At 36.8% G+C, this 26,958-nt stretch overlaps 1 protein-coding gene across 2 annotated transcripts in view; it reads right to left on the bottom strand.

Moving 5' to 3' along the window:
* Positions 1-18,435: 18,435 nt before the first annotated feature.
* The window catches only part of LOC588560 (protein phosphatase 1G), a 35,393-nt gene continuing 26,870 nt past the window's right edge, over positions 18,436-26,958 (bottom strand). For both annotated transcript variants that reach the window (XM_030982865.1, XM_030982866.1), the window contains exons 6-9: positions 25,812-26,046; positions 24,908-25,037; positions 23,322-23,424; positions 18,436-20,902 (exon numbers count right to left, since the gene is read on the bottom strand). In XM_030982865.1, coding sequence (XP_030838725.1) covers positions 20,717-20,902; positions 23,322-23,424; positions 24,908-25,037; positions 25,812-26,046 — 654 coding nt within the window. In that variant the 3' untranslated portion in view covers positions 18,436-20,716. The remainder of the gene's footprint in view (positions 20,903-23,321; positions 23,425-24,907; positions 25,038-25,811; positions 26,047-26,958) is intronic.

The raw sequence follows: 26,958 nt of genomic DNA, 5'->3' as shown, positions 1-26,958 counted from the left end.
CATGACGTTTGGTATAGACATTGGAAAAGAAAGGATTGAGATTGGAAATCAGTGAAGAGCAGCTCACAGAAGTTTTGAAGAGTATAATTTTAAAAAGAACTACTTGTATTCCTCTGTAGACTATTTCTGAATAACAGAATTTCTACCAGTTAGCAATGGATTATTGCAAAAATTATTTTTTTCCAATTAGTCCACTCTCGGAAAAATGACATACATCTAGCAATTGGTTAATCTGAAAGTAAAAAGAACAAATCTTTCTCATATGCAATAATCAATTTAAGTGCAATTCTTCTGTCCCGTCCATTCCAAATGTTTAGCGTGTGACAATAGTTTTTGTTTGTTTATTTATGTTGTTTATTTACAACTTAAGCATGTATTTTGTGTTAGATTAGGAACCCTTTCAGTAAAATGTGAATCTTAGGAAACATTTTTAGTAAATATATCACTTAATAATACTACATAAGTCATAATGAAGATAAATTTACACAATACATTCCTACGAATGTGTGGTGACGATTCAATATCGAAAGACGTCTATCTCTAAATAATAACTCTATCTGTAAATGACCTATATATAAATTTAGTATACGCTGTACATTGTGCACTGCTTTGAAGGCAAACTGTTATCACAATATTCATGAGTGTGTATATACATATCATAAAAATGAACATTTTGTGAATTTTACTACATAAAAAATCTTTGCTACACAACGTATTCTTGGATAATTTCTTTGAGTGCAATAATGTAAAAATAAACTTTGCATAAAATTTCATGACTAATTCATTAATTGAAGGCAATATTATTGTTTATAAATGTCTTGATATATTATTACGTGTGGTGAGCATTTGCTGAAAATAGTTATAGACTGTATTTATTGTAAGTAGATTTATGTTCTTTATATATTCAAGAAATAAAAAAGACGAACAATTATTAAATGATGTTTGCAGTTCATTATATTTTAATCTTAGCTGGACGTAAATTACTGCTATTTGTTTCCCTTATTGTTACTATACTTTTTATTTGTACATTTATCTTTGATAAGCTATAAAAACAATATATAATAATGTACCATAATTACTGTAAAATATTATATTTATTTACAAGTAACTTAGACGCCAATGAATTAGAGTAAATTCTTGGTGTGAATATAATGTTTTAATGAGTTTGTATACTCCAAAATGACGTAGTGAAATTCTGCAAAGAAACTAAGCTACCGGACATTTCAGTTTGTAACCACTTTGTTTAACGTAACAACAATTTAAGAACAAACAAAATACAAACTTGTATATGTAATTGAATTTTCAAACTGATTAATTTTAATACAAAACTGATTTATTTTTGGAGTCGCCAAAAATTCGCAACTTGTCTTGAATTGTGCGGTTAAAATATATTCTCCTAGAATCAAACTAAACGTACAGCGAAAGTTAAAGTCTACAAATAGATCATTTAAGAAAATTGAGCTCATCGGCCTGTCAAATGCTTTACACAACGACTCCTTTGTGTGAACATGATTAGTAATTCCCAGGATGTTTAGGTCTTTTGTGTTGCTTTATCAATTTTGATAAAACAACTGAATGCTTCTTTATGAAACGATAAAAAGCAAGAAATGATAATATTGTAACAACAACACAAGTTTGATATATTACAGCTTTTACACCAGTGCAGAAGAATACCAACCATATATTACCCCTCTCAGTATAAATAAATACAATAAAAATAATCATTGACATTGTGCATTGTGTTTCCATTTTTCCCGTTTCTATTATCCTTTTGGGTATGCTTCAAGATACATAATGCAAACAGGAGAGAAAATATATATAATAATATAGAATAATGTAGAAAGAGAAAGGGAGAGAGAAAATGAGAGAAAGGGAGAGAGACAGAGAAGGAAGAGAGAGAAAGAAAAAGTGCATGGCAGATATAAAAACCGAGAGAGTGACGGAACGAAAATGGGGGCTAGAGAGAGAGAGAGAGAGAGGGGGTGGGGGAGAAGGGGGTAGATAGAAAGACACAGAAGAGAGAGAGAGAGAGAGAGAGAGAGAGAGAGAGAGAAAGAGAAAGAGAGAGTGCAAGAGAATTATAAACTAAGAGAGTGACGGAACGAAAATGAGGGAAGGGGCAGAGAGGGAGAGAGAGATAGACGGATAGAGATAGAGGGAAAGCGAAAGAGAGAGAGAGAGAGAGAGAGAGAGAGAGAGAGGGAGCAAAATTGTTCCAATTCATGGATCATAACTTATACGAAACTACCACCACCCCTAAAAAAAATCCCCTCTCCGATGGAACACATAGCACAACATTGTGATGCAATTATGTGGACGTTTAGACTACATAATATTATTTCGATCTTAAAATGTTAAATCAGTGCTAAATCATTAACATTTTGTTTTTCTTCTTCAAATGCACATATTTATAAAAATGCAAATTAATACATCTCATCCATCCATCAACACAAAAAAAGAAAGAAATATACAAAGGTAAAACGAAATTAAGCAATAAAGAAACTACATGTGCTACTACTACTACTACTACTACTTCTACTTCTACTATTACTACTACTACTACTACTACTACTACTACTACTACTACTACTACTACTGCTACTACTTCTACTACTACTACGACTACTACTATTACTACAGCTACTAGTGTTTCTAATAATAATACCAATATAACTTAGAATGATAATAACATTTAAAAAAAAGTAATGATAATAATGATGATAATGGTTATGATAATAATAATAGTTATAATAATAATATTAATAACAATAAAAATGATAATACGAAATAAACAATCGAAACCCATCAGCTGCTTGCCGATAAAGAAAAAAGTGGGTCACCTCTTAGTTTTAGGGAAAGGCTACAAAAAATCAATATATATGAAAGTATTTTGCTAGGGAGGTTTTGACGTCAATTCTCGTTTGCATAAAAGTTGTGAAATCGATATTCAGATGAAAAAATATACTTGGTTATAGTATGACTACAATTGAGATTAAAAAAGTGTTATTTTTAGGGCTGTTTTGTAATTTACATTGACGAACATTAAAGCTCAATAGGAATGGCAGTAAATAATGCATACAAAGTTGATTTATATATCAAAAGTAATTTTGTATAGAAGCTGAAATGGGCTTGAGATCGACATTGCTGGCATTTATTTTATTTTCCTTTTTTCAAATTGTTACTATATAGCGTTTTGCTCCCATCTGTATTCTTAAAGGTAAAGACCAGTTATGGTCATGCGATTGCATTGTGAAAGAAACGTTGTGGAATCGATCAGATCAGGTTGATCATCTAGCATCTAGCATCTGCAAGGTTCTGGAATCATCAAAATGATAAGAAATTTGGCCCATTCTTCGTAAAGTTACAAGCACTATACACAGAAAGATGTATATGGGACTACCCTATATCTCTCACAGACGATGAGAGAAACAAATTTACCAAATATATGAATTAGTAGGCGGTTTCCCGGCAAATTTTTTATCATCATGTATTAGTCAAAACATACTCTTTCACATGATTGGTAATGAGAGCTTCCATTTCATTTTTTTGAAATTGGGGCGTTTCCAATACTGGTCTTTACCTTTAACCCTAATTAAAATATAAATTGGTAATACAGTCAAACCTGTTTTAGTGACCACCTTTATACAAAGACCATCTGTCTACAAAGACTACTTTTTTGTTTACCTTTAAAGTGGTTTCTCGTCGAAACATGTACTTAACGTGTACATAAAGACCACCTGCCTTTAAGTATTAAGATCACTTTTCTTGTCTCCCTTGAGTGGTCTTTATACACAGGTTTTACTGTAATAGCCAAGTGTAGGCGGCACCTTAGTATTATTACTGCTCCTCCTTTGCGTCATGCAATTATTATAATAGGGACTTTTAGATTTGCGTGGACTGATACGTGTGACGTCTATTCAAGGCAGTGCATTAAAATGACGTCGATCGTAGCAATCCACGTTGTCGTTGTGCAAATCTAAAAGTCCCTATTACTACCCCAGCATTGCCAGGTGCCCATTTAATATACCTGGGTAAAGAGGGATAAGTGTGAGGAAAACACCAGTCGTTGTCCGTGGATGTAAGCACTGAGCAACCATCGAACCCAGGACCTCTGGTAGGAGAGTCAAGACCTTTCAACCACCAAACCACTCTGCTCTCACCACTGGATTCACCTACTACCATTCCTGAATCTTTTTTATTTATTTATTTACGGTATTTGCGGTATACAAATATCTTGTTGTTATTATTATTACTATTTATTTCCGATATTTATACAGGGTGGCGCACATACCTGTTTGGTATAATTAAACAAATAACAGCAGCAAAAACAAAATTGATAAATACACAGGCATATAAAAAGTTATAGTACTAATTAATTGGTATCCTCGTGAAATAAAACCATTCATCCAATAATTATCATTGATCATTCAAAAGAAATATTTCGATAGAAAAAGCATTTAAACATGAAAATGAAATAAAAATGAAAATAAAATAAAATAAAGAACAGATGATAACCACGTATTTAAAAGAAAGAGAAAAATGATTGATAACCTACATTTCTAACCAATAGGCCTATATACAATTAAATTAGTTCCGGTTGTGCTTATGCGATCCCTCCCTTCAAGACCTCTATTGTGACGTCATAGATGTAATTTGATTGTCATCTCAAACGTCATAGACAATGGATTTTTTGTTAATTTAAATTGACAGGAAAACGATATGGACCTGTGCTTGGAAACACTGGTCTATTAAACAGTATCGACTGGAAGACATGGCATATTTGCAATCGCGGTGATCATCATTTAAGAATATAGAGAGGGCTTTTCAAGATATACTTGTACATCTGCTGGAAACATGTAAATCTATATTACTGCACGTCTAGAAACTCGACACTGGACGGTAAGTTTAACTATTTCGCTCCTAAATGGAAATACGTATAGTAAACACTGTATATAAAACACTAATATGAAATTAAATTTCTATTACTTTTTAGAAATGACGATTTGCTTAAAAACTACCTTATACGTTTTTCTACTTTCCATGGTATCAAAAGGAAATTGTCAATAACCAATATCTGATAATTAGTATCAGAATACATCACTTTTTGTTTCGTACATTTGGCTTATTTTACTTTATAATGGCTTGATAATCTATACTTTACATCGCACGAAATGAAATTACGCTCTATCGCAACCCTCTTTACACAAACATTCGAATAAAAATCCACGTCATTATTTTCAAGAAAGTATGTTTTTATTTTTGTTATACAGTCATTCATCAACTTCTCTTACACAGATGGAATTCACCGAAAAACGCGTGCTACGGATATGGACTGGAATTTTTGTTTTCGTTGTAATCTGCAACTCTTCAATGGCACTGGGTAGCTCTTGCGCAGGTACGCTTCAAGATAGAAAGGAGAACCGGTATTATCAATAAATAAAAAAGGAAAAGTTATTTTAAAAAAGGTTGTCTTTGGTGTCGCACAGTAGACAAAACATTAATGTAGAAGTAAAGGAAAAATGGATAGGGAGATGGAACGACAGCATCGGGGTAATACTTTATTTCTATAGAAAATATATGTTGTAAAATGAAACATATATAGGTATTACCATCCGTAATGAATTTGGGTTTGTTCTAATGCAATCTTCAGGAGAGCACTTTCATTGGGGTGGTATCTTATGGTTTCCTCTAATTTGCGAATACAATTCTTCATGGTTTCAATTTATATATCTATTTACACCCCCCCCCCTCTAGAATCCCGCGGGTTCTGCTAGTTTTATAATAATAAAAACAAGTAAAATACGTTTTAAGTTTAATGTTCAATGTTTGCTTGGCTATATCTCACTTCCGAGCAAAAAATGCTCCATGAAGTTTACTACTTTTAAATTTCATTCGTACCTCATTTTGCCCTGCATGGAAAATTATGAATGCTAGTATTACTGCATTTTAATCTCGTCTGCACTGAATAGGAAAGTAAAATGTTACCTTGTTTATGACCATTGGCAGTTGGGGAAGACGCAGACTCGTCTCGATTTGGGAAAGAGATAGTCTTCGGTCTCTTTCCGAACGGCGAGTCCTCCTCGGATCTAGGAAACTTCGGAAGCATCACGCAGACAACACGCCTTCTCCCGGGAACGGAAGTTAATCTTTCCCGCCCTTTCACCGGGGCGTTCTTGGCAGCGCCGGTGGACGCTATGCCCAAAGGAAAGATAGTCGTGTTCACATCAGCCACGACCGTCACAAGAACTACGGGCTTGCACGAAGGAACGCTTCGAATAGTATCAGATGATCCCTTCAGCACGTATGCTTATGGGATCGACAATGCAGTAAGTTATACTTTAAAATGTATGCCCAATACCTCAATTAGGAGTGTATAGTGCTTAGAAGGGGTCATAGGCTAGAAGATACTAATGTCTGTGAAACTGTGTTCCTTTGTATTGTTTACAGTTGTCCTACTCGCATGGAGACTACACATTAGACCAATCAATAATTGGTTCCGCCGTTGCTCAAATTTTACGTACCACTTTTCTCTCTTGAATTTTAAAATGTAAAACAACATTGACTAAAAGCGACAGAAGAATAAAAGAAGAACTATTATATTGAACAGCTTGACCACACTACAAAAACAGTTAAAGAGGAAAAGGAAACAGTACCAGGCGTTTTCTAACTTTTTTTTTTATAACAGTCTGTCCTGATTTTGCGATCTTGTGAATGTATACTAAAATGCCATGATCAGATGAATGGTTATTGTATATTTCTCATGATCTTTTCTCGTAAACAAATTGTTTCGTTCCGAGGTGGATAGGCAAAATATAACACTTTACCAAAATAAGAAATAATTCCAGGGCAATTTTGATAGCCCTTCCGATCCTCTTTTGACACCTAACTACCTAACTACAGATCTGCCACACATCGTTTTTACAATCGTAGTAGAGTTTCATCATACTGACAGTTTCGATGCTCTTTATTTTGTCAAAGAACCTTAGGTTCGGGGCCATGGGCACCATACCGCTGGACTACCTGGGCCAAGAATACTTTGTGGTGGTCCGAGCAGACCCTGGTCTTGGCCAGCTAGTCATATCATCTACGGGACAGTCTACTCTGGTCCGCCTTACGCCTAACGCAGCCTTTAAATTCGACGAGATCCTTTACGACGGCACGAATGAGCTCGACATCGAGCTTCCTGCCTGGAGCCAGGCCATTATCGCGACTCGCTATAATAATTTCTCCGGATCAAGGATCTTAGCCAACCAATCTGTGTCTGTGGTGAGCGGAGCAGCATGCGCCTATAGCCCTGACGCCGTAGATGGACCATGCGACTATGCCATAGAACAGCTGCTACCGTACGACCGATGGGGTACTATCTTCAACGTGGCGCCGTTTAACGGTGGCGCTACTTCTGGATACTTTGTCCAAGTGACAGCTGGTCGGGATAACACCACAGTCACAATTAACGGTACTCGGGTGAATCTGACCACAGGAGAAACATTCGATTTGGACATTACCGAAGATTCCATTCTGAGAATCACAAGTGAACAACCTGTTCAGGTCGTGAAGTTCATGAAGGGCGTAACCTCCATGGTGCTAGTACCACCCGAAGAGCAGTATACCAACCAAACTACCTACATCCGAATGGACGACTTCGAGGGCCACTCTTTCTCTCATTATTTCACCATCGTCACATCGTGCTTCAACAGTTCGGGTCTTAACGTCACTCATGAGAAGGTTGGGACGTCAGAGACTATGATGTCCTTGGCGTCCTTCTCCTTGTGGAGTAATGATGGTGTATGTGCCTTCAGCAGTTCCGGGATAGAAGACCATACGTACACAATCACGCATTCAGACCCACGGTCTGGGTTCTTCGTGGAGGTGTATGCAAGATCCTCCTCAGGTACCTTTGCTTATGTTGGAAATCAAAAATACGAGCGGTTGCGGTGTATCGACTACGATTTGCTACTATACGGTAAGTGGATTTACTAAATGGTGCAATACTCTTTATCATACGTAAGGCAAATAAAATGATACTATGAGCTATAGGTCTTTATATTCATAAAAACTCAGGATTTGATTTAATAATTGATGCTACACATACAGTGCATTACACATTTTGCCTTATATCACAACTATTAACATTGTTGTATAGGCTTAACAATAAAATTACAACATTGTACAATCTGATAAACATTCCTGAAACGAAAAACAAACAATGACGTAGATTCAGATTGATCTTGTAGATATGGCATCGGGATGTGAAAGATTGTGAAAATTTAGACTAATAAATTGCTCCATTTTCTATGACAACCGTGTCAAGGATAAATAAGTTCCAAAACAAAATTGGTTTAACTTAACTATCAATTACTTTTCTCAATTTTAAATTTTAACACATACAGGAACCACCACAATAAAGACATCGATTACACCTACATCTTCAACATATCATAGTACTTTGGCTGCAACAGGAACCTTAATGACCAATTCATCGGAATATACAACTGAGTATATCATGTTGACAAACCTTACAAATACTATCACTTACTCAACAAATGCAACATCGTCAATGGGGACGACAATTTCACAGACTCAGAGTACGACGACATATGCAACCCCTGCCAATACTACTGATTCTACTCCTGCTACTTCTACAACTAATACTCCTGATGCTACTACTACTATTACTACTGCTTCCGATGATGCCACCACGACTTCTGATGATGCTACTACTACTGCTACTGCTGATGTTACTTCTACTTCTGATACTACTGCTACTGTTGATGCTACTACTACTGCTCCTGCTGATGTTACTTCTACTACTGATACTACTGCTACTGTTGATGCTACTACTACTGCTACTGCTGATGTTACTTCTACTACTGATACTACTGCTACTGCTGATGCTACTACTACTGCTACTGCTGATGCCACTACTACTACTACTACTACTACTGATGCTACTACTACTACTGCTACTACTACTGTTGATGCTACTACTACTACTGATGCTACTACTACTGCTACTGCTGATGTTACTTCTACTACTGATACTACTACTGATGCTACTACTACTGCTACTGCTGATGCTACTACTACTGCTACTGCTGATGTTACTACTATTACTACTACTACTGCTGATGCTACTACTGACGCTACTACTACTACTACTACTACTACTACTACTTCTACTACTATTATCATCACTCCTACTTCTAGATCTAATACTGTTGATGCTAGTACTCCTACTGCTGTTGCTACTTCAAATTCTACTTTAAGTAGGTCAACAATAGCTATATTACAAACAGAGACAGCCATGTCATCAAATGCATTGTCCCCGTTGATCACACGCCTACCACCCGCAACCACAGAGTATCAAGCAAGTGCCACAACATCCACAACCACTGGTGAAGTGACATCTACACCAGAAGCCACAAGTGCGTTAGCTGATACAATACAGCTGCTTTCGAGGTCGACGTTCACTTCGCCGACGAGTGCGATGACGATGTGTTTTTACCTGGCGAGATTAAAGCTGGAGTTGAGGCGTTCGACAACGTCACCAAAGTGCGTCGCATCAATGAAATCATCATCATCACCACCACAATCATCGTGGACTTCTGGAAACTCTGCCGAATTTGGAGGTAATGACATTGAGAAATGATATAAATATGTATGTGGTGATCCGACTATTGATCATGTGGCATTCGATCCGGGCCTTATTAGTCAAAGACATAGGGTTAGGATCGCAACCGGGTTTGTTAGTTTTGTGTTAAGGTTAGGGTAAGGTATAGTTTTGTGGTTAGGGATGGGGAAGTTAGGAATTCGGTTAGAGTAAAACAGATCCCGTACGACGATTTCCCCCGGAGTATGCGTCGTACAACGACAAAGACAAAGCGGGAAAAAACCTCAAAACAAATAAATAAAATAAAAAGTTGCTTAGCAAATAATACCAAAGCTTACATTTGAAAAATGGGATGTTCTATGTTTTACGGGGGCGCTGGCAATAGATCAATTGCATGCAATATAATAATAATTGTAATAATAATTATAGTTATTTCTTTACCCAGGGAAGTCTCATCAGCTTAAATGATACTCTTCTTTGCAATTATTTTCACACCAGCGATCGCTAGGTAACCATATACACCTATGTGGAGAGTGGAAAATGTGGATTAACGTCTTGCAAAAGGAAATTAGTGCCATGCTCTGATTAGAACCCTCAATCCTTGGTTTGAAAGTCAAGGGAGTAAACCACTATACCACGACACGTCCTCGTTTCAATACCCATTAGAAACCATGTTCGTATTACATGACTATATCATTGTCATATTCGCATATTTCAGTATGTTACCCGCATATCGAAATTGATGTGGGAAGTTCGTTTGGATCGTTGGTGAATTTGATAGGAAACAGACTATACAATATGAAACTATTTCATGAAGAAAGGAGATGGAGAAGAGGGTGACAAAAATGAAGGGTAATGGCGGTACAAAGAGAGATGAACATGATGAAGAAAGAGAGAATGATATAGTCATATAAATGCACCTGCCATTAATTTGTAACCAAGGGCAACATCTTAGATACACATCTTTAGTCTCGTAACTATAAGCATTTTTAGATTGTTTTTCATATTTCTTCTTGCCTGAAGTCATCGCAATTTTCTAATTAGAAAGATGGTTTCATTGTTAAATCTAAATTGTTATGAATATTGTGTATTGATCAAAAGTGAACAAACCGTTCCCTACTTCCGGTAGCGCTACCCTTATCAGAGAAACCATTTCCAATAGCTAATTATACTCCTACGCTTTATATATGTAAATCGATATGTGATTCTCCATCTCTCCATCTCTCCATTGATGAAAAGAAAGCAGGTTTCGAGGTACAATTATTGTTTGCCGACTGTTCATTTCCTGTGCCATTACCTCCATAATTCCCTCATATCGGAGCAGAGACAGTTTTTTTTGTATCATCATAGGACGAAAGTAACAAAATCAATGCCATTTTTTTTTTAATTTTTAAATTAATCGTCATAACCAGCACCACCAACATCACCATCGTCATCATTATTTTCATTATTATGCTTTATTCAGCATTTTCAGTATAATTGTGAATCACAATTTGTGATCATAATCATTACTACCACCATTGCCATCATTATCATCATCATCATCATCATCATCATCACCATCGTCATCTTTATCCGTATTCTTGTCTTTATCACACAATTCACGATGATGATCGTCATCATCCCCGTCATCATCATCATCCTTATCGTCATCATCGTCACCTTTACTAGCCTCACCATTTTCTCTACAATTAGTGTTATCATTAACATCATCATAATCACATCATTATATTTGGCATCTGTCTTGTAGATACTCATGTTCATCACCATTATCATCATGATCATCATTATTATGTCTAAAAAGAATAAGGAAAAGAAGAAGTAAAAAAATCCCGCTCCGTTAAAGCGTTGCCATTTAGCGGTATTGTACTTTCGAATTCAAATTAAGCCTTTTTAGAAGAGTTCCTCGCCGTGAAATACTGATTTGTATACACAAAAAAATGAATAGGAAACAAATAATGTTGATTTATAAAACAAGTGCACTTCAGTACTTCACATATTACTAACGAGAAATTATTCATGAATCTACCTTAAAACCTAAAATGCTTGGGTAAAAATGCAAATCTTACAAATATATTTTCCAGGCATTGCTAGTCAGCCCACGAAAGGCAGTAGTGTTCGGACCGCTACGCAGTTACCTAACGATGAAGGCATGATCGACCCACAAGTCAGAAAAAGTGAGTATGGCGCTTATGGAAACGTTTGCAATAAAATGGAAAGTCCAGACCTTTTCATTCATTTGGTAATACATTGCCAGAAACTGTATCTTTAATTTCGCCTCTTTTAAAATACCAAACTGTATTAAAGTTTAATGCATTATTTTTGAAGTTTCAAGCTAATATTTACACGAGGTACCCTTTCCCCCCTGACAATTGTTATTTGAGGAAAACTAGGAGAATAAAAACAATCATCAGTTTCAGGAGGATCTGGCAGGGGGCAGTCACAAGACCCAAAATGTTATGGCAAGTAAAAAAAAAAGTAAGAAAAGAAAGAGCCTAATTTTCCTTCCTCCTTTTTTCGTCCACCCTAAAAATCATATTTTACTTCCCCTTGTTCCCCACTCGAGTGGGAAATGGGGGGGGGGGGGGCAGGTACCCCCTGTATCCGCTGTGAGGGGCCAAATAAATGTAACGTTGCCAAATGCATTCCCTCTTTTAATTTTTTTGATATACGGGGCACTTGTGTCATTAGGCCACTGAGGACCGTGATATTCAGTCAATGTCCACGAGATATGCAATGAAATAGTCAATTCTTTGTAAAAGTGTCGTGGTCGAGTGGATATGTCACCGGACTGTGGATCACAAGGTCCGCGGTTCGAGTCTCGCTGCGGCACTAATGTCGACTCGACCCAGGTGAGGTAAATGGGTACCTGGCAGGAATTAATTTCTTAAAATGCTAGAGCGCCATAATGGCAGCTAGGCTAAAGCCGGGGTATCAATTTCCAAAAATGTGAACCGAATATTAATATTATTGTTATTTCCCCCCCCCCCAAAAAAAAAAAATTGAGAAGGATACACTCGTTTTTATATGTGTTGTGGTATCATTGCTTTTCTTACAGATCAGAGCTATCTGTTTCCCATTTCAATAGTAGTTTTCGGGGCCGGCCTACCGACTATCATTGCCTGTTACTACCTCTGGAGAAAGTAAGTCTTGCTCACTACACACTTTGAAAGAAAAAAAAAACCGTAATTAAACAACAACTCATATGCAGTTTATATAACTGAGCAAAAATTGAAAGTAAACTTAAAGTACATAAACATAAGTTATAAGTCAATTGTACATATTATTCATTTATAATAACAAAAAAGAAAAAAACAAAAAACCGGAGGTTATTTTACTGGTACTCCCAGATCCCCCTCCCTCACACAAACACACACACACCCACAAAACACACACACACACCCACAAAACACACCACATTCATACACACAAGCATACAAAACCCACACCCTAAAACACATCTTATCACACACCACAACAAAAGTTGCCACGCTGTGAACATTTGCACATCTTATATTCCAACAGCTCACAAACAAACATACACACACACACACACACGCACACATTTTCGCAAACGCAAACATATCTACATAGGTCAAGCACTATTTTTGGAATGAATATGCAGTACCTTTGTATTCATGTTGTTGTTTTTCTCTCGATATCATAATGGCTGCTTTTGAGATTTTAGAAAGGAAGTTAATCAATATTTATCTGTTAATAATAGATCATGATACAAATCCACTGAGACAGTTAATGATATATTTTTAGACTGTAGCTTAAATATGTTCTAAGTTCTAATGCACGTATAATTTAGTTTTATGTAACGATGGCTAGCAAGGAAAGATGCATACTTTGGAGAATTTTAGCTTGTTGAGTTATAAAATATAGAGGAGTAATTTGATGATGTCTTTAACGGGCTCATAAGTTTAAGGCTATCAGTTTGTTGAGTTAAATCTTTCTTTAATTCTTTTACCATTGGGTTTTAAGTAAATACGTATTTCAAGAGAATACATGCATTGTTAAAAATCGGATAAAACTTAAATATTTGAACAAAATTTTGAAGGAACAATGTTAGAAAGATTTTTTTCTAAGTAACATGTAAAATACCTGCTACCTTGCCTTTAACCTCTTGCAGACCACGCCAACATTATGATGTTCTCTGTAAGCGATCCTCTGGCCGGAGAGGGAGGAACAAAGTTCAAGCTCTACCGCTAAGCCGTCTGGTGTCAGATTTATAAAGAACTCAGCTCGATTCTGAATTTGAAGGGGAATAAATCTTATATTCGGCATTCACATGCTTCGTACAGCACTTATTTAGTAATAAGGCGGTCGGGATACCATTGCTGACTTTCTATCGACAGATTTCCAAAATTAAATGGTGAAGAAAATTCATGTCGATTGTCATTGTATACATTGAATGAAAACAAAACTTAGATACTGCAGTTACACACAGTAATTGCAGTTTAGATTGTTTATTCAGGCAAAAATGCAATACAAATGACAAAGAATCCACGGGCCCTCGAATTAGAGCGCTTAGACACACCTGTATAAAGTGCCCTATACATGTAATTATTCTTAGAACGAGCCATGTACATTGCCCGAATGAATGAATGAACATTTTGTATTGATACACATGTATATATTTTATACACAATGTATAATCGTGTCAAAAAGAGCTAGAAATGAAATGAAATGAAAGTGATATATTTTATACTGTGGTAATGAGGCCCTTACCTTACTTGAAATACATTGCATTGATAATAATTGATGTACATAAGTTCAGTATCTATATTGTTTTCAATTGAAAGTCTGTTTATCAAATATTTGGTTTTCATCTTTCTACTTGTTGTCTATACGTATATTTCACGGCTTGGAATTTCTCATCAAAGTGTCTTAATTTGTTTTCTTCAAAATCATCTTAATTGTACCCTTGTGGAATATTGTGATCTCATTTCAGTTTAAAGGTAAATAAAACGAATAGGTATAAGCCTATATATATTTAGTAATGTCAAGTTACAAATGTAATCATACTGGAATCTGTATATAAATAGCTGAAATGGAAAAATGTACTAAAATACGGTTACTAGAATCAAATTATATGACTTGTGAAGATTTTATACTGCATTTGATTTGATCAAACAAAGAAGTTAAAAGTAATGAAACACACAACCGTCACACTCATCACATTCCCACATATTCGTCACATCCCCCCCCCCCACACAAACATTAATCACCCACACAATCATAACACACCCACCGCATATGGCGGGCGGAACATGCCATATTCATGACAATATACAACCATACATCCATTTTATGGAAGTAAGGTTTTGACCAATCAGAACGCAGTAAACTGTACGACTTTACAACTTTACGGCTATGCAACCATCGAACGCATGCTACAAACCATCGTACATTCACACAATCACCGCACTCCCTAAATTCTATCATATACTCTCAAAACCATTACACACCCACATAACTATGGTTCGTATCCGTTTGGTTTACTACTAGTTCGTAATATGAAACCCAGTTGGTCTATTCCCCCTATTGTCTACACCGGCCTAGCCAGTCTACAATCCAAATGGTCAAATAATCATTCCATCTACTTAAAATTTGGTCTATGACCATTTATGCTGATAGTCATTTGGTCTTATTGCCAGTCGGTCTAATTCCTATTTCGACTACCATCCATAAGTTCTAATAATCATTTGGTGATTATTTTTGTCATTGAATAACTAGTATACCATATGGATATTAGCCAAAATGGGAATTAGACCGCCTGGCAAGTAGACCAAATGAGTGAAAGACCAAATGGGTAGTAGACCTATTTGAGATTACACCAAATGAAAATTAGACCAAATGACTATTAGCCTAAATGGACGTTAGACCAAATGATAATGAGACAAAATTATTATTAGACCACGTGGATAGTAGACGGGCTGGGTGTAGATCAAATGGGAATAAAGTTATAAACCAATCGGTTAGTAGACGAAATTGGACCAAACAGCAACTCACCAAAACTATCACACTCCCACAGGCCATCACACACCCACACACTTCCACACGGTGTGCAATAAGTTTGAGGAATAGAATTGGAATTTGTTTTGTGGAAAGCGCATCCGTGTTCAAGTTCAAACTCTTTTACCTGTAAAGAAATCGGCTTCATCTTTATCAGAAAATTGGGACGTTTTTGAAAAGTTAGTAACAAGTAACAACCTAACTATTTCACTAAATAAGACGCTGGCGGATGAGAGACTATTTTCTTTGTTATTGCATTAATCTTCATATGCAAGTTCCTAGGATAGGATTTAAACCAATAGTTCCCTTGTTTCTCAGGCCTATACACACATATGCTTTTTTACCAGTCGGGTAGAAAACAAACCATCAAACAATCAAGAGAGAGAGAGAGAGAGAGATAAAGAGAGAGAGAGAGAGAGAGAGAGAGAGAAAGAGAGGGAGAGAGAGAGAGAGAAGAGAGAGAGAGAGAGAGAGAGAGAGAGAGAGAGAAAGAGAGAAAACAAAATGAAAACGCTCTCAAGCTCCACTAAATAAGAAACTACGATGAAAGTACACTCACGTCAGTCAAATGTGTAGCAAATTTGCATTGTTCTATTTATTCCAACATATGAAACATAATCATCAATTAAGATTTCTGTTTTCTTCCCAACAAAACAAACATACATGTACAATGTAGAACAGCGACGACTGATCATGTCCTTTTGAAAATAACCGTAATATCCTCGCTCCGAAAGGACAGGCACTAACAGAAAAAAAAAGAGTAAAATAGAGCAATTTGATTGGTGAGGGGTCATTTACAGGTGAAATGTTGTGGATTGCTTTAAGCTTTTTAAGTCCTAATTCAATAGAAACTAGTCCCAATTAATGAAAATGCATTTTAGAACAGATTGTTATTTGGGATAGTTGATCATGTAAAATAATTTATTAAGCCTACCATGAGAGTTGTAAGCTCAAAACCACTATCAAGTCTCCAAAATTTGTTTGTTATAGTTGATGGGTAATTCACAGTTTATAAACATTCTAGTCTCAGAATATAAAAAATATTCACTCCCCCATTTTGCGATTTGACATTTCCATCGGGCTGCCTGGCCAGAAATCTCCAAATTTCGTCATGAATCTTTGGTGGATATCAAGAGAACAAATGACATTTATTTGTAATCTTGAACATTCAGTGCAATTTTCGTTTGATTCTGTGAGAATTATTATTATTTTTTTTTTTACCAGAACTCACCTTTATCTTATCTACAACATGGTATGGCGGTGGCCATTGCAGACGAGTATGGTTTCTGATCCGAAGATATATTTTACCAAAAGAAAAACCTCTTCCTCATTAATGCGATTGGCCAAATTGCAAAGAATGACCTTCAGGCAAATTCAATAGCCTTGTCCATCAGCCTTCAAAATTTGCAAAAAATGACTTATTAGGCTATCCAAACATGATGGGATATAGAATACTTGGTAGTCCTAATTAGTCTCTTTAGAAAATTGTTAAAAATTGTTTTGTTTGAACCCTTTCAGTGCCAAGGCAAATTTAGATATTTTTTGGCATAATTTTAGAGATGAGAATAATAGATTGACCCGACTCATTTTCTTGATTTGTTCATTACAGATAAAGATCCTAGGAGACTTAAAGTTCAAGTTGCTCAAGCGTGGGTATAAAGATGGCAGCAAACGGACGTATGCACTGGAGCGTAATACCTGTTGGCTCAGTGTTATGTAGTGATCACCAAGTTGCCTACTTCACGAATGACTACCGGTATATACCCATGCATGAACATCTTAAAGACAGAGTATTCTACTGACAACGCTCTGACTGCTGTAATGTATTTTCAATTACGCCATGTTTCGGTGAAGGTGAACATAGAGTGATTTCCTGGTCCGTGACCGAAGCATCATCATGCATTGTGGGACATGGTTGTCGACACGTCAGGACATTGTGAGCAGCAGATGGCAGTGTTCGTAAATCTAGAGTAGCGTCAGTAGAATACCCCGTCTTTAACTTTAATCTTTTAGCCAACATAGAATACACTGGTTGTACGGAGGAAAGTTGTTTAAAGCCCCACTGTCCTACTTGTAGCTACTTGCTCCCTCATTATAGAAAACTTCCCCAATCGGTGCCTGTTGGTCCCCCATGATCCTCTTTTTCTTATGTTAGTTCAGAGCTGAGTTAATGAGATAGCCACCTGTCAGTGACCTCGCTGTGTGGTCTAATCCCTTCTGGCCCAGTAGTATTGACTGTCTTTAATATAAAGAACTCTGATATTGAGAAACCTCATAAACCAAGGTAATTTTGCTGGTTCCAACACTTTATATTCTTTAAAAAAGAATGATAATCCTGATATAACTAGATAATTTTCTTGGTCCAAATGTACCGATCATAATGAGTTCCCACTGTATTGGAATATTTCTCAGCCCAACAGATAACGAGAACAACAATTTGTAACATGTGTCGGGAAGATAAAAAGAAACCGGACAGCACAAAGCATTTCAACAAATAACACCACATCATCAATTGAATATAAAAATAGGTTTACGTGGCTGTCTTTTCAGCAAATAAAAATCACTGGAAAAATTAGTACCACTATATTTGAACACCGGTAAAGCTGCTTTTATCTATCAACTGAAAAAATATACATGTACATGTGTATGTGTGCTTGCACTTTATACACGTGTGCTGTATATGACTCGTATCGATGATCAATTTTGAAGTTTTCAAATCGAATTACTTTCAGCAATTTTCGATTGCATAATACATCTTACAAAATGTGAAAACGTTTGTACAAATTGAAGGTAGGAACAAGGACTGACAATTTCTGAGGAATTCAACATTATTGAAACTTACAAACAATTGACCATTGATTAGGCCTTATTACGATGAACTTCTTAAAGTTCTTAACACAGATGTCATAATTACTCTCTTAATGTCTACAATATACAGAGAGGAATAACTGAAACTCATGTACATGCAGATCAAGAAAAATATTTTTTTTCTTCTTTTTTTCAGATCATTATCGTGAAATTTAATTACAAAATGATTTAATTCAATCTGTGGAAGATTCAATCCATTTTCTCTGTCAGGGACGACTAAGGTCCCCATTTCACAGTTGTGATATAAAACAGTTGACATACTGTATATTCGAACCATAGGCTACAGAATGGAATGCATTATCAGAAACAGGAGCCTGGCAACACAGAACTTACACAAAACGCAGGTGACAACACGCAAGAAAAATTGTATTATCGTCTACTTGAACGATGATCCGACATTTGTTCTGGCGACATTTGTCAAAGAAAATGGGGTTAGGGTTTGGGATTCAAGCGAGATATGGGTTAGGTTGAGTGAACTCCTAGAATAATTTGAAGACCACATACATGTACGATCAGGAAGCATAGTATACATACAAAACTAAAGACTGTGGAGTTGACTGTCACTACTAAAGCTATGCCATTGCAGCACTGTCCACAAGAAAGAGGATTACAAGCACCTTTGATTTGTTCATTTGGTGAAGAATGTGAGAAACTAGAAAGAGTTCCTCACTTGAGCAGCATGACAGAAACTGTATTAGTCGTGAGTTTTCAAAGACTTCAAAACCTGATCCTGCATTCCCGTATTAATCATATATTTGATTATATTGTAGCATAACTAGTCCAGTAATTTAGTAAGATGTAGAGGGCGTTATAATTGATTGTGAGAAGAAACATGTACATCGTGAGATGTCAGTCAGTCAATGTTGAGCTGTCGTTGCGACAGGTACAAGAAACGAGATAAAGTTACCTGAACTGCAAATACTCTGTAAGTGTTTTTTCTTTAGTCCTGTCATACATTCAGTGGTTGCGGGAGTGAGTGAATGAGAGCTAGTCCACGTTTTTCTTTCACGATACACTTTTCTGAGAGCCCACTGTGAGATCGTTGATGAATGATTGTCGAGAGCGTGGACCGGATTTTGAGAGACTGCAAGGCAGAAGATAACCCCTGCAGATCCCGGTTACGCCACAATATTTTGACGTTCTTTTCAGGTAGTCACTTGTGAACGCCGCATATTTCTGGTACCATGAAAGAGGAGGTATGATATAATTATAAAGATTGAACGAAGAGAAAACCTTTCAAGTATCACAACTAAGTGTGGAGGTGGAAATACCAGGCAGAAAAGTTGTTGTTGCTGTGATATATAGGTAGTCATCATGAGCAAAGAGTCATTTAAGAAAGAGAATGAGAATAAACTGGCAGAAGCACTCCACAACTCTGTAGAAGTGCGCCCCCAATGTTCAGTTGTAGGATTTCTATGCTGGTTTGCACTTATAGGGCGAATACAGACTTGTGAGAAAAGGGGGGTGTTTCACAAAACTTGTCATCCGTGACAAATGACAGGCTTTGTTATAAGCTACTGAAATCCTTGTTTCTGATTGGTTATCAGCAGATTTGTCAATGATTTTTGTGATTGGTCATTGAAAAACGGCTTTGTGAAACGGGCCCAGGGCTTTGGAAATGATGGCTATGCAGGTCAAGTCGGAAGTCCACTCTCGCATCAAGTTCGTTCAAACAAGAGCATGAAAATGAGAACAAAAATAATCAGAGAATCTGCTAAAAGGTATGACAGTTATGAATTTTGCAAGTTGTAATTGATCAAGCGCAAATCGGCAATATACTTTGACATACAGTGTACATGTCCTCTCTACGCACCTCCCCCGCATGTTCTGCACAAGGAAATTCAAATTAATTTCAATTTGATTTAAAATGAGATATTGTTTTCCTTATACCCCTGCCCTAGAGATATGACTGGACACATGTTTATTTTACAACAGGCTCTATATAAAAAGATTAATTCGATTCATCAACCACCATGGAATTGGAAATTTATGGACGTACAGTACAGGGTAAAGGGAGAGGTATGTCACAAAGTTGCTAATTACCATGTGATTGATTGCAACTTCAACAAAATTGATAACTTTCTTATTCTGTATCGGATTTGCCCCTAAAAAAATTTCACCAATTGATTCTCTTCTTTTTTCTGCTCTCAATAAACCAACTTATTTCACGGGTCGACTTCCACTTTCCGACAGAGAAGTTACTGCATAGGTCGAAGGTCAATGTCTTGGTTTCTTGCTGTCCGTCTCTTCCGGTTTATCCTCGGCCGATTTTCTCTTGGCGCTGACCGAAGCCCCCGAGATGGAGTCTGCGCCGTTGCTGTGGAATTGTACAATGACGCAGGTCATGTTGTCGCACCCGGTTCCGTCGCCAGACGTGTCGGGTGATAAGCAGAAATCAAAGAGCTGGGGGAAGATTGAAAGAAGGAAAAGAGATACATATAATTATAAATGGACATAAAAATATGACCGTAAAACATTTCAGATGGAGTCTGAGCCATCGTAAAGGAATTGTACAATGAATATATTGTCACACCCTGTTCCATCGCCCGCCGTGTCAGGGGCTAACCAGAAGTGAAAGAGCTGGAGAAGGAGTTAAAGATACTATGTCCCTTTTGCAACCAACATCAAATTTTGTAGAACTTTGCAGGAATTCTGAATATGTCATGTATGTCCTATCTGTGAAATTTAAACGTTAGCAGTGTCCTAATATTCAAATTATGCAAGGAAACCTGTTTACTTGCTAGACTTCACTGTCAGACACTATTTAGTGACTGAATGTCTTTTTTTCTTCTTCTTTGGTAAAAAATGAGCAGTAAAAGGTACATGAGCATTTGTCTACATCAATAACCCATTTCTTGTGATGGCCAAAATTAAACTGATTGAATCTTTGCGCAGCATAAAACGTATGACCATTCGGTACAATGGTCTGAAAATCAGACTATTACTTACTGGCTCTATAGCTCTTAAGTCGATTTGACAACAGTTGTTATTTTTGAGCCCCTCTTTTTTTAGGGAAGTTCTAAATTATTTTTTTTATCTTTCAAATGCCGTTGGAATTTAACCTTTTTATTTTTTTGGCCTGCAAATGGGACATAGTACCTTTAAGGAATGAAAAGATGTAAAATGTCACAGAAGTAAATGACTTTTAGCCCTCTACCAAGAACTGGGTTGGTTAAATTAAAATATTTTATAGACTCCAGTCTCCAATAGTCTGAAATCTTAACTACTCCTGTATTAAAGTTGCTCATGCGTGGGTATATAGAGGGCAGCACACTGAGCCAACAGTTATTACGCTCCCAAGTGTACTAGTGTCACTTTATGCATACGTCCGTACGGGAGTGTAAAACCTGTTGGCTCAGTATTTGACAAGTTGGCTTCTTCACGAACGACTATATACCGCCGCTTGAACATCTTTAAACCAACAAACTGCTCTAACCTTCTAGGGTTTGTCACAGTATTCTAAGATTCTCATGACTTTAAAGGTACTATGTTCATTTGCAGGCCCAAAAAATGAGAAGGTTAAATTCCAACGGCATTTGAAAGATAATACTAATTTAGAACTTCCCTAAACAAAAAAAGGGGGGGGGGTGGGCTTGAAAATGTCTTTAAGTGGGAAAATAACGAATATAAGTTGTCGAATCGACTTAAGAGGTATAGAGCTAGGAAGTAATAGTCTGATTTTCATACCATTGTACCGATTAGTTGAATGTTTAATGCTGCGCAAAGATTTAATCAGTTTAAGTTTGGCCGTTACAAGAAGTGGGTGATTGATGTAGACAAATGCTCATGTACCCTTTACAGCTCATTTTATGTATGTTATTACATAATAGTGTCGCTCCATAGTGTCTGACAGTGAAGTCTAGCAAGTACACAGGTTTCCTTGCATAATTTGAATATTAGGACATTGCTAACGTTTGAATATCACAGATACGACATACATGACATATTCATAATTCCTGCAAAGTTCTACAGAATTTGATGTTGGCTGCAAAAGGGACATAGTATCTTTAAATAAAAAGTACTGACATAAAACTTTTCAAGGGTAATAGGGAAGACTACACCAGATACCAAGGAATAGTCCAGTGGTTAACACTGTGATCTACCTACAACTTGACCAGTGTTAAAGGTTTGCCGTGTCAAGACGAAAACGATTATCCTGTTAATACACGTCTGTAAAAACCCTTGCAAACGCAAACACACAGTATGTACCAATGGGATATCTTTTAACATATGTAACGGCTGTGCCAAATTTAAATTCCTCACCGGCATCTTTCTGTCAGCAGATATTTGCTTGGTATTGGGACACTTATACATGTTAAAAACAAAACAACGGAAATACTATAAAACTAGATGGATTTTCGAAAATGATGCCTCGGCCATAGAGCGATGTTACGAACCAAACAGAAGCAATTTTTAAAATTCAAGTTTGATTGTAATCCATTAACAGGTTCTCAGAATATCGTGAATATAAGCTATTTTTTATTTACATGTATGACCCTTTGATCTTTGACCTCATGACCCTAAAATCTAATCAGTTCATGGGCTCTGCAAGATACATACATGCCTTGAGTTTGATGGTAATCCGTCCATCCGTTCCAACGATAATGTGATCACAAGCTATTTGTGCACACATAATGAGCCCTGTGACCCCAAAATCTAATCAGTTCACTGGCTCTGCAAGATACATACATGACCCAAGTTTAGTGGTAATCCTTAAATCGGTTCTTGAGATAACGCAATCACAAGAACAGGACGTACAGACAACCTCCAAACATAATGCCTTCGGCTACTTTGTAACAGAGGCATAAAAAAGTATACTCACCTCTTCACAAATCTTGGAAAGTTTATTACTTTGGTCGGACTCTCTTGAATTTTCCAGTCTGTGCGTTACAAAGTCAATCACATCTTGACTGGTCATGGCATTCCTGTAATAAAGGTGATATCAGAGTAATCTACCTATGTAATCAAAGAACTTTGTCATTTCACTAATAGGCCATTTTCCTAATGCGATCCAATTAGTGGACAAATCTGTCAGTGCCTCGTTACAATATACAGGGGTGATAGTGAGCACTAAAAAAAAAAAAGGTTTTTTGTTTTCCCCTCAACCACGCCCCCGCTTGAGTAAAAAAAAAAAGAAGAGGATTCGCGGGGAAAAAATGGCATCTAACAACATTCCCCCCTTTCGAGTGAGAAAATTGGGAAAAAATAGGGAAATTTGGGAAAAAAATAGGGTAGAACAGAGAAAATAAAGTGGAAATCAGGAAAATCAGGATAAAATTAATAGCGAAGAAGAAAAAAAATCTGGTAAAAAAAATTAAAAAAATAAAAAAAATCTTGATTTTTTTTTTTTTTAAATCGGGAAGAAAAAAAAAAATTGGGAAAAAATTGGGAAAAATATAAAAAATCGGAAAACCGATTTAAATCGGGTTTTTATCAGGCCTGAATATATCTCAATAAGTCAGAATCAAATTGCATATTGTTTTTCTTACCGAGCAACAATTATTATATGCGATTCGCATTCTGACTAATAAAAGACAATAATTTGCAACTTGAATTGGAAAAAAAAAAAAATTGAAATTGATAACCAATCAGAAGCAAGGATTTCAGTAGCTTATAACAAAAAACTGTCATTTATCACCGATGAAAAGTTTTGTGAAATGGGGCCCAGCTTTCACCTACATGTATAAAGCTGACATTAACCTTGTGTCGACCGATCTCTTCAAACTAGTTTCTTTATACCATATTTTTTCAGATGTGTACACCACTTTCACAATACAATAATTCTGTAACAAATTATGAAACAATTTCTCATACAGTCAAACCTGTCTACAGCGGCCGCCCAAGGGAAACACAAAAGGTGGTCTTTGTAGACAGGTACCACCCATGGCACAAGTTTCAATGAGAAACCATTTTCAGGGGAAACAAAAAATGTGGTCTTTGTAGACTGGAAGTTTCTAAACTAGATTTGACTGTAGTATGAAGGCATTAAACAGATTGGGAAACTTTGCCTAAGATTTAAAAAAAAATCCTGGATTTTGCTCATGCTGCAATCATGATTACAAACCTTTACGTCGTACATGCATCCCATGAATTTTACAAGCCAATGGCCTGTCTGATTATCAAGATATCTATGATAGAAATTAGAAATTTCAGAATTTGTTTTCCTATCGTTTTTTTTTTTATAACACTACAGTCTATTGGGAAAAATGAGTATGGTAAAACTGGTCTTACTTTTTCGACGCACTTCATGATCATTTTGAAGCGCAATTTTTTCAGGGCTTCAATATTACACCATATCACAGACACTGATAACAGTATACAAAGGGCCGTGCATCTCAGATTTAACATTGTTAAACGATCCCATTAAAGAGTCCCACTGAAAAAAAAAATGCCATGAATAATACATACCAGATGCCATCACATGCAACGACCATGAAGTCGTCATGCTCTGTGAGTGTGGCGGTTTTGATGTCAGGGAAGGCACTTATCATCTGTTCTTCAGGAGGTAGAGATGTCGTCATCTTATAGCAATGGTCACCTGTTGTGGAGAGAGGTACAGAATGGGTACATGAGTGCGGTCAATTTACAAATGTTACCGGTCAAATGACCAAGGTGAGAGTATTTGATTTTCTTCCTCCACTGCAGACAAGGATTCTTGCTAAAAAGAGTAAAAAAGATGCGTTGTCATTTTAGTCACTATCTATAAATTTAAGACTATTCATTATAAAATTCTGATGAATACTCTGTTTTTTATTGCAACCAAAACTTGAGGTTGGATTTCATATACAAACAAAGACTATAAACATATACTGCAGAACAAGATTAACTTTGTGTCATAAAACTTCCACAGATAAAATTGTTTAGGATGGCCATTTTCATGGAAAGAAAGAAATTGTCATAAACAGCAAAAATGATGCATTGTGCCGATTGTGATTGATTCAATTAGGCACAATCTACTGTTTGACACGTGGGTGGAGAGAAGCAATGTTGATAAATTGCCCAAGGGCACAAGTGCCGTGCCGGGGCTCGAACCAACAACCTCTTCATCCCAAGCCTAGGGATTAAACCACTCGACTATGACACCTCTACAAACATCTCAAATTTCTTTTGCTTAAAGCCCATCTGAACTAGTTTGGCCAGGGGGGATTGGACCTCCCTGCAAGGTCACTGACAGGTGGTTACCTCATCTAATCAGCTCTCAATTCACATAAGAAAAAGGGGATCATGGGGGACTTATGGTCACCGATTAGGAATGGTTTGCTATATAGAGGGTGCAAGCAGCTATAAGTAGTGCAGTGGGGCTTTAACTCACCAAATGCTCTGGAGAGGTTGAGTCCCCCGTTGACCCTCCCGTCCGGCGTGACCTTCCCGCCTGCCTTCTCTATCCTTCTCAGCTCGACATCGTCCTCGGGCTTGTGGTCGTACGACATGTCAAGGGCCACCCCGTCCCTTGACAGCACGCATCGTGAATCGCCGATGTTTGCGACCGTGAGTGTTTTTCCTCTGAGGAGCGCCACCACAGCCGTTGACCCGCTGTCACTGCCAGGCTATAAAAAAAGAGACACAAAAGAGAGAGCTTGATTGGTTGATCAGGGTTAAAAGAGAGAGCTGATTGGTTGATCAGGGTTATTAGAGAGAGATTGATGGGTTAATCAGGGTTATTAGAGAAAGATTGATTGGTTGATCAGGGTTAAAAGAGAGAGCTGATTGGTTGATAAGGATTATTAGAGAGAGATTGATGGGTTGATCAGGGTTATTAGAGAGAGATTGATTGGTTGATCAGGGTTATCAGAGAGAGCTGATTGGTTGATTAGGGTTATCATGAGAGAGATTGATTGGTTATTCAGGGTTATTAGAGAGAGATTGATTGGTTGATCAGGGTTATTAGAGAGAGATTGATTGGTTGATCAGGGTTATCATGAGAGATTGATTGGTTGATCAGGGTTATCAGAGAGAGCTGATTGGTTGATCAGGGTAATAGATTTACTTGAGCTGTCCATACCTGCCACCCTTTCACGGCAAAAATTAGGAATATCTCAAGGCAAAATTAGGAATACAGTATACAAATGAAGCACAGGTTTGAGTGCATCGGTTGGAATAGTGTGCACAAGGTACCTTTGAATGGTTTTACACCCAATATGAAGATACTGTGTGACAAAATTCCACCAACCCACGAATTGAACCTGTGCATCATCTGTTTTATAAAATGGGGCCTAACAGCCTCATCATTGAATTTATGCACAGAAACGGTTTATAAATTAGACATTCATCATCACGTGAGCCAATGAAGCGTCTGTTTGGAGCCAAAAGGGCCTTCTCAATATTTAGAGACGATATACATGTATTAAGTATTTAAAAAGAATGAAACCTAACATGTTGTTACTTTATAATTGTAGATCGTTTAAAACAAGGTTATGAAAGGATGTTATGGGTGTATCCAAATATTGCAAACTTCTTTC

Source organism: Strongylocentrotus purpuratus, unplaced genomic scaffold (genome assembly GCF_000002235.5).
Source record: "Strongylocentrotus purpuratus isolate Spur 01 unplaced genomic scaffold, Spur_5.0 spur5_scaffold_13, whole genome shotgun sequence".
Classification (NCBI taxonomy): Eukaryota; Metazoa; Echinodermata; class Echinoidea; order Camarodonta; family Strongylocentrotidae; genus Strongylocentrotus; species Strongylocentrotus purpuratus.
The sequence above is the reverse complement of the archived record's forward strand: the minus strand, read 5'-3'. Positions and strand labels throughout refer to the sequence as shown.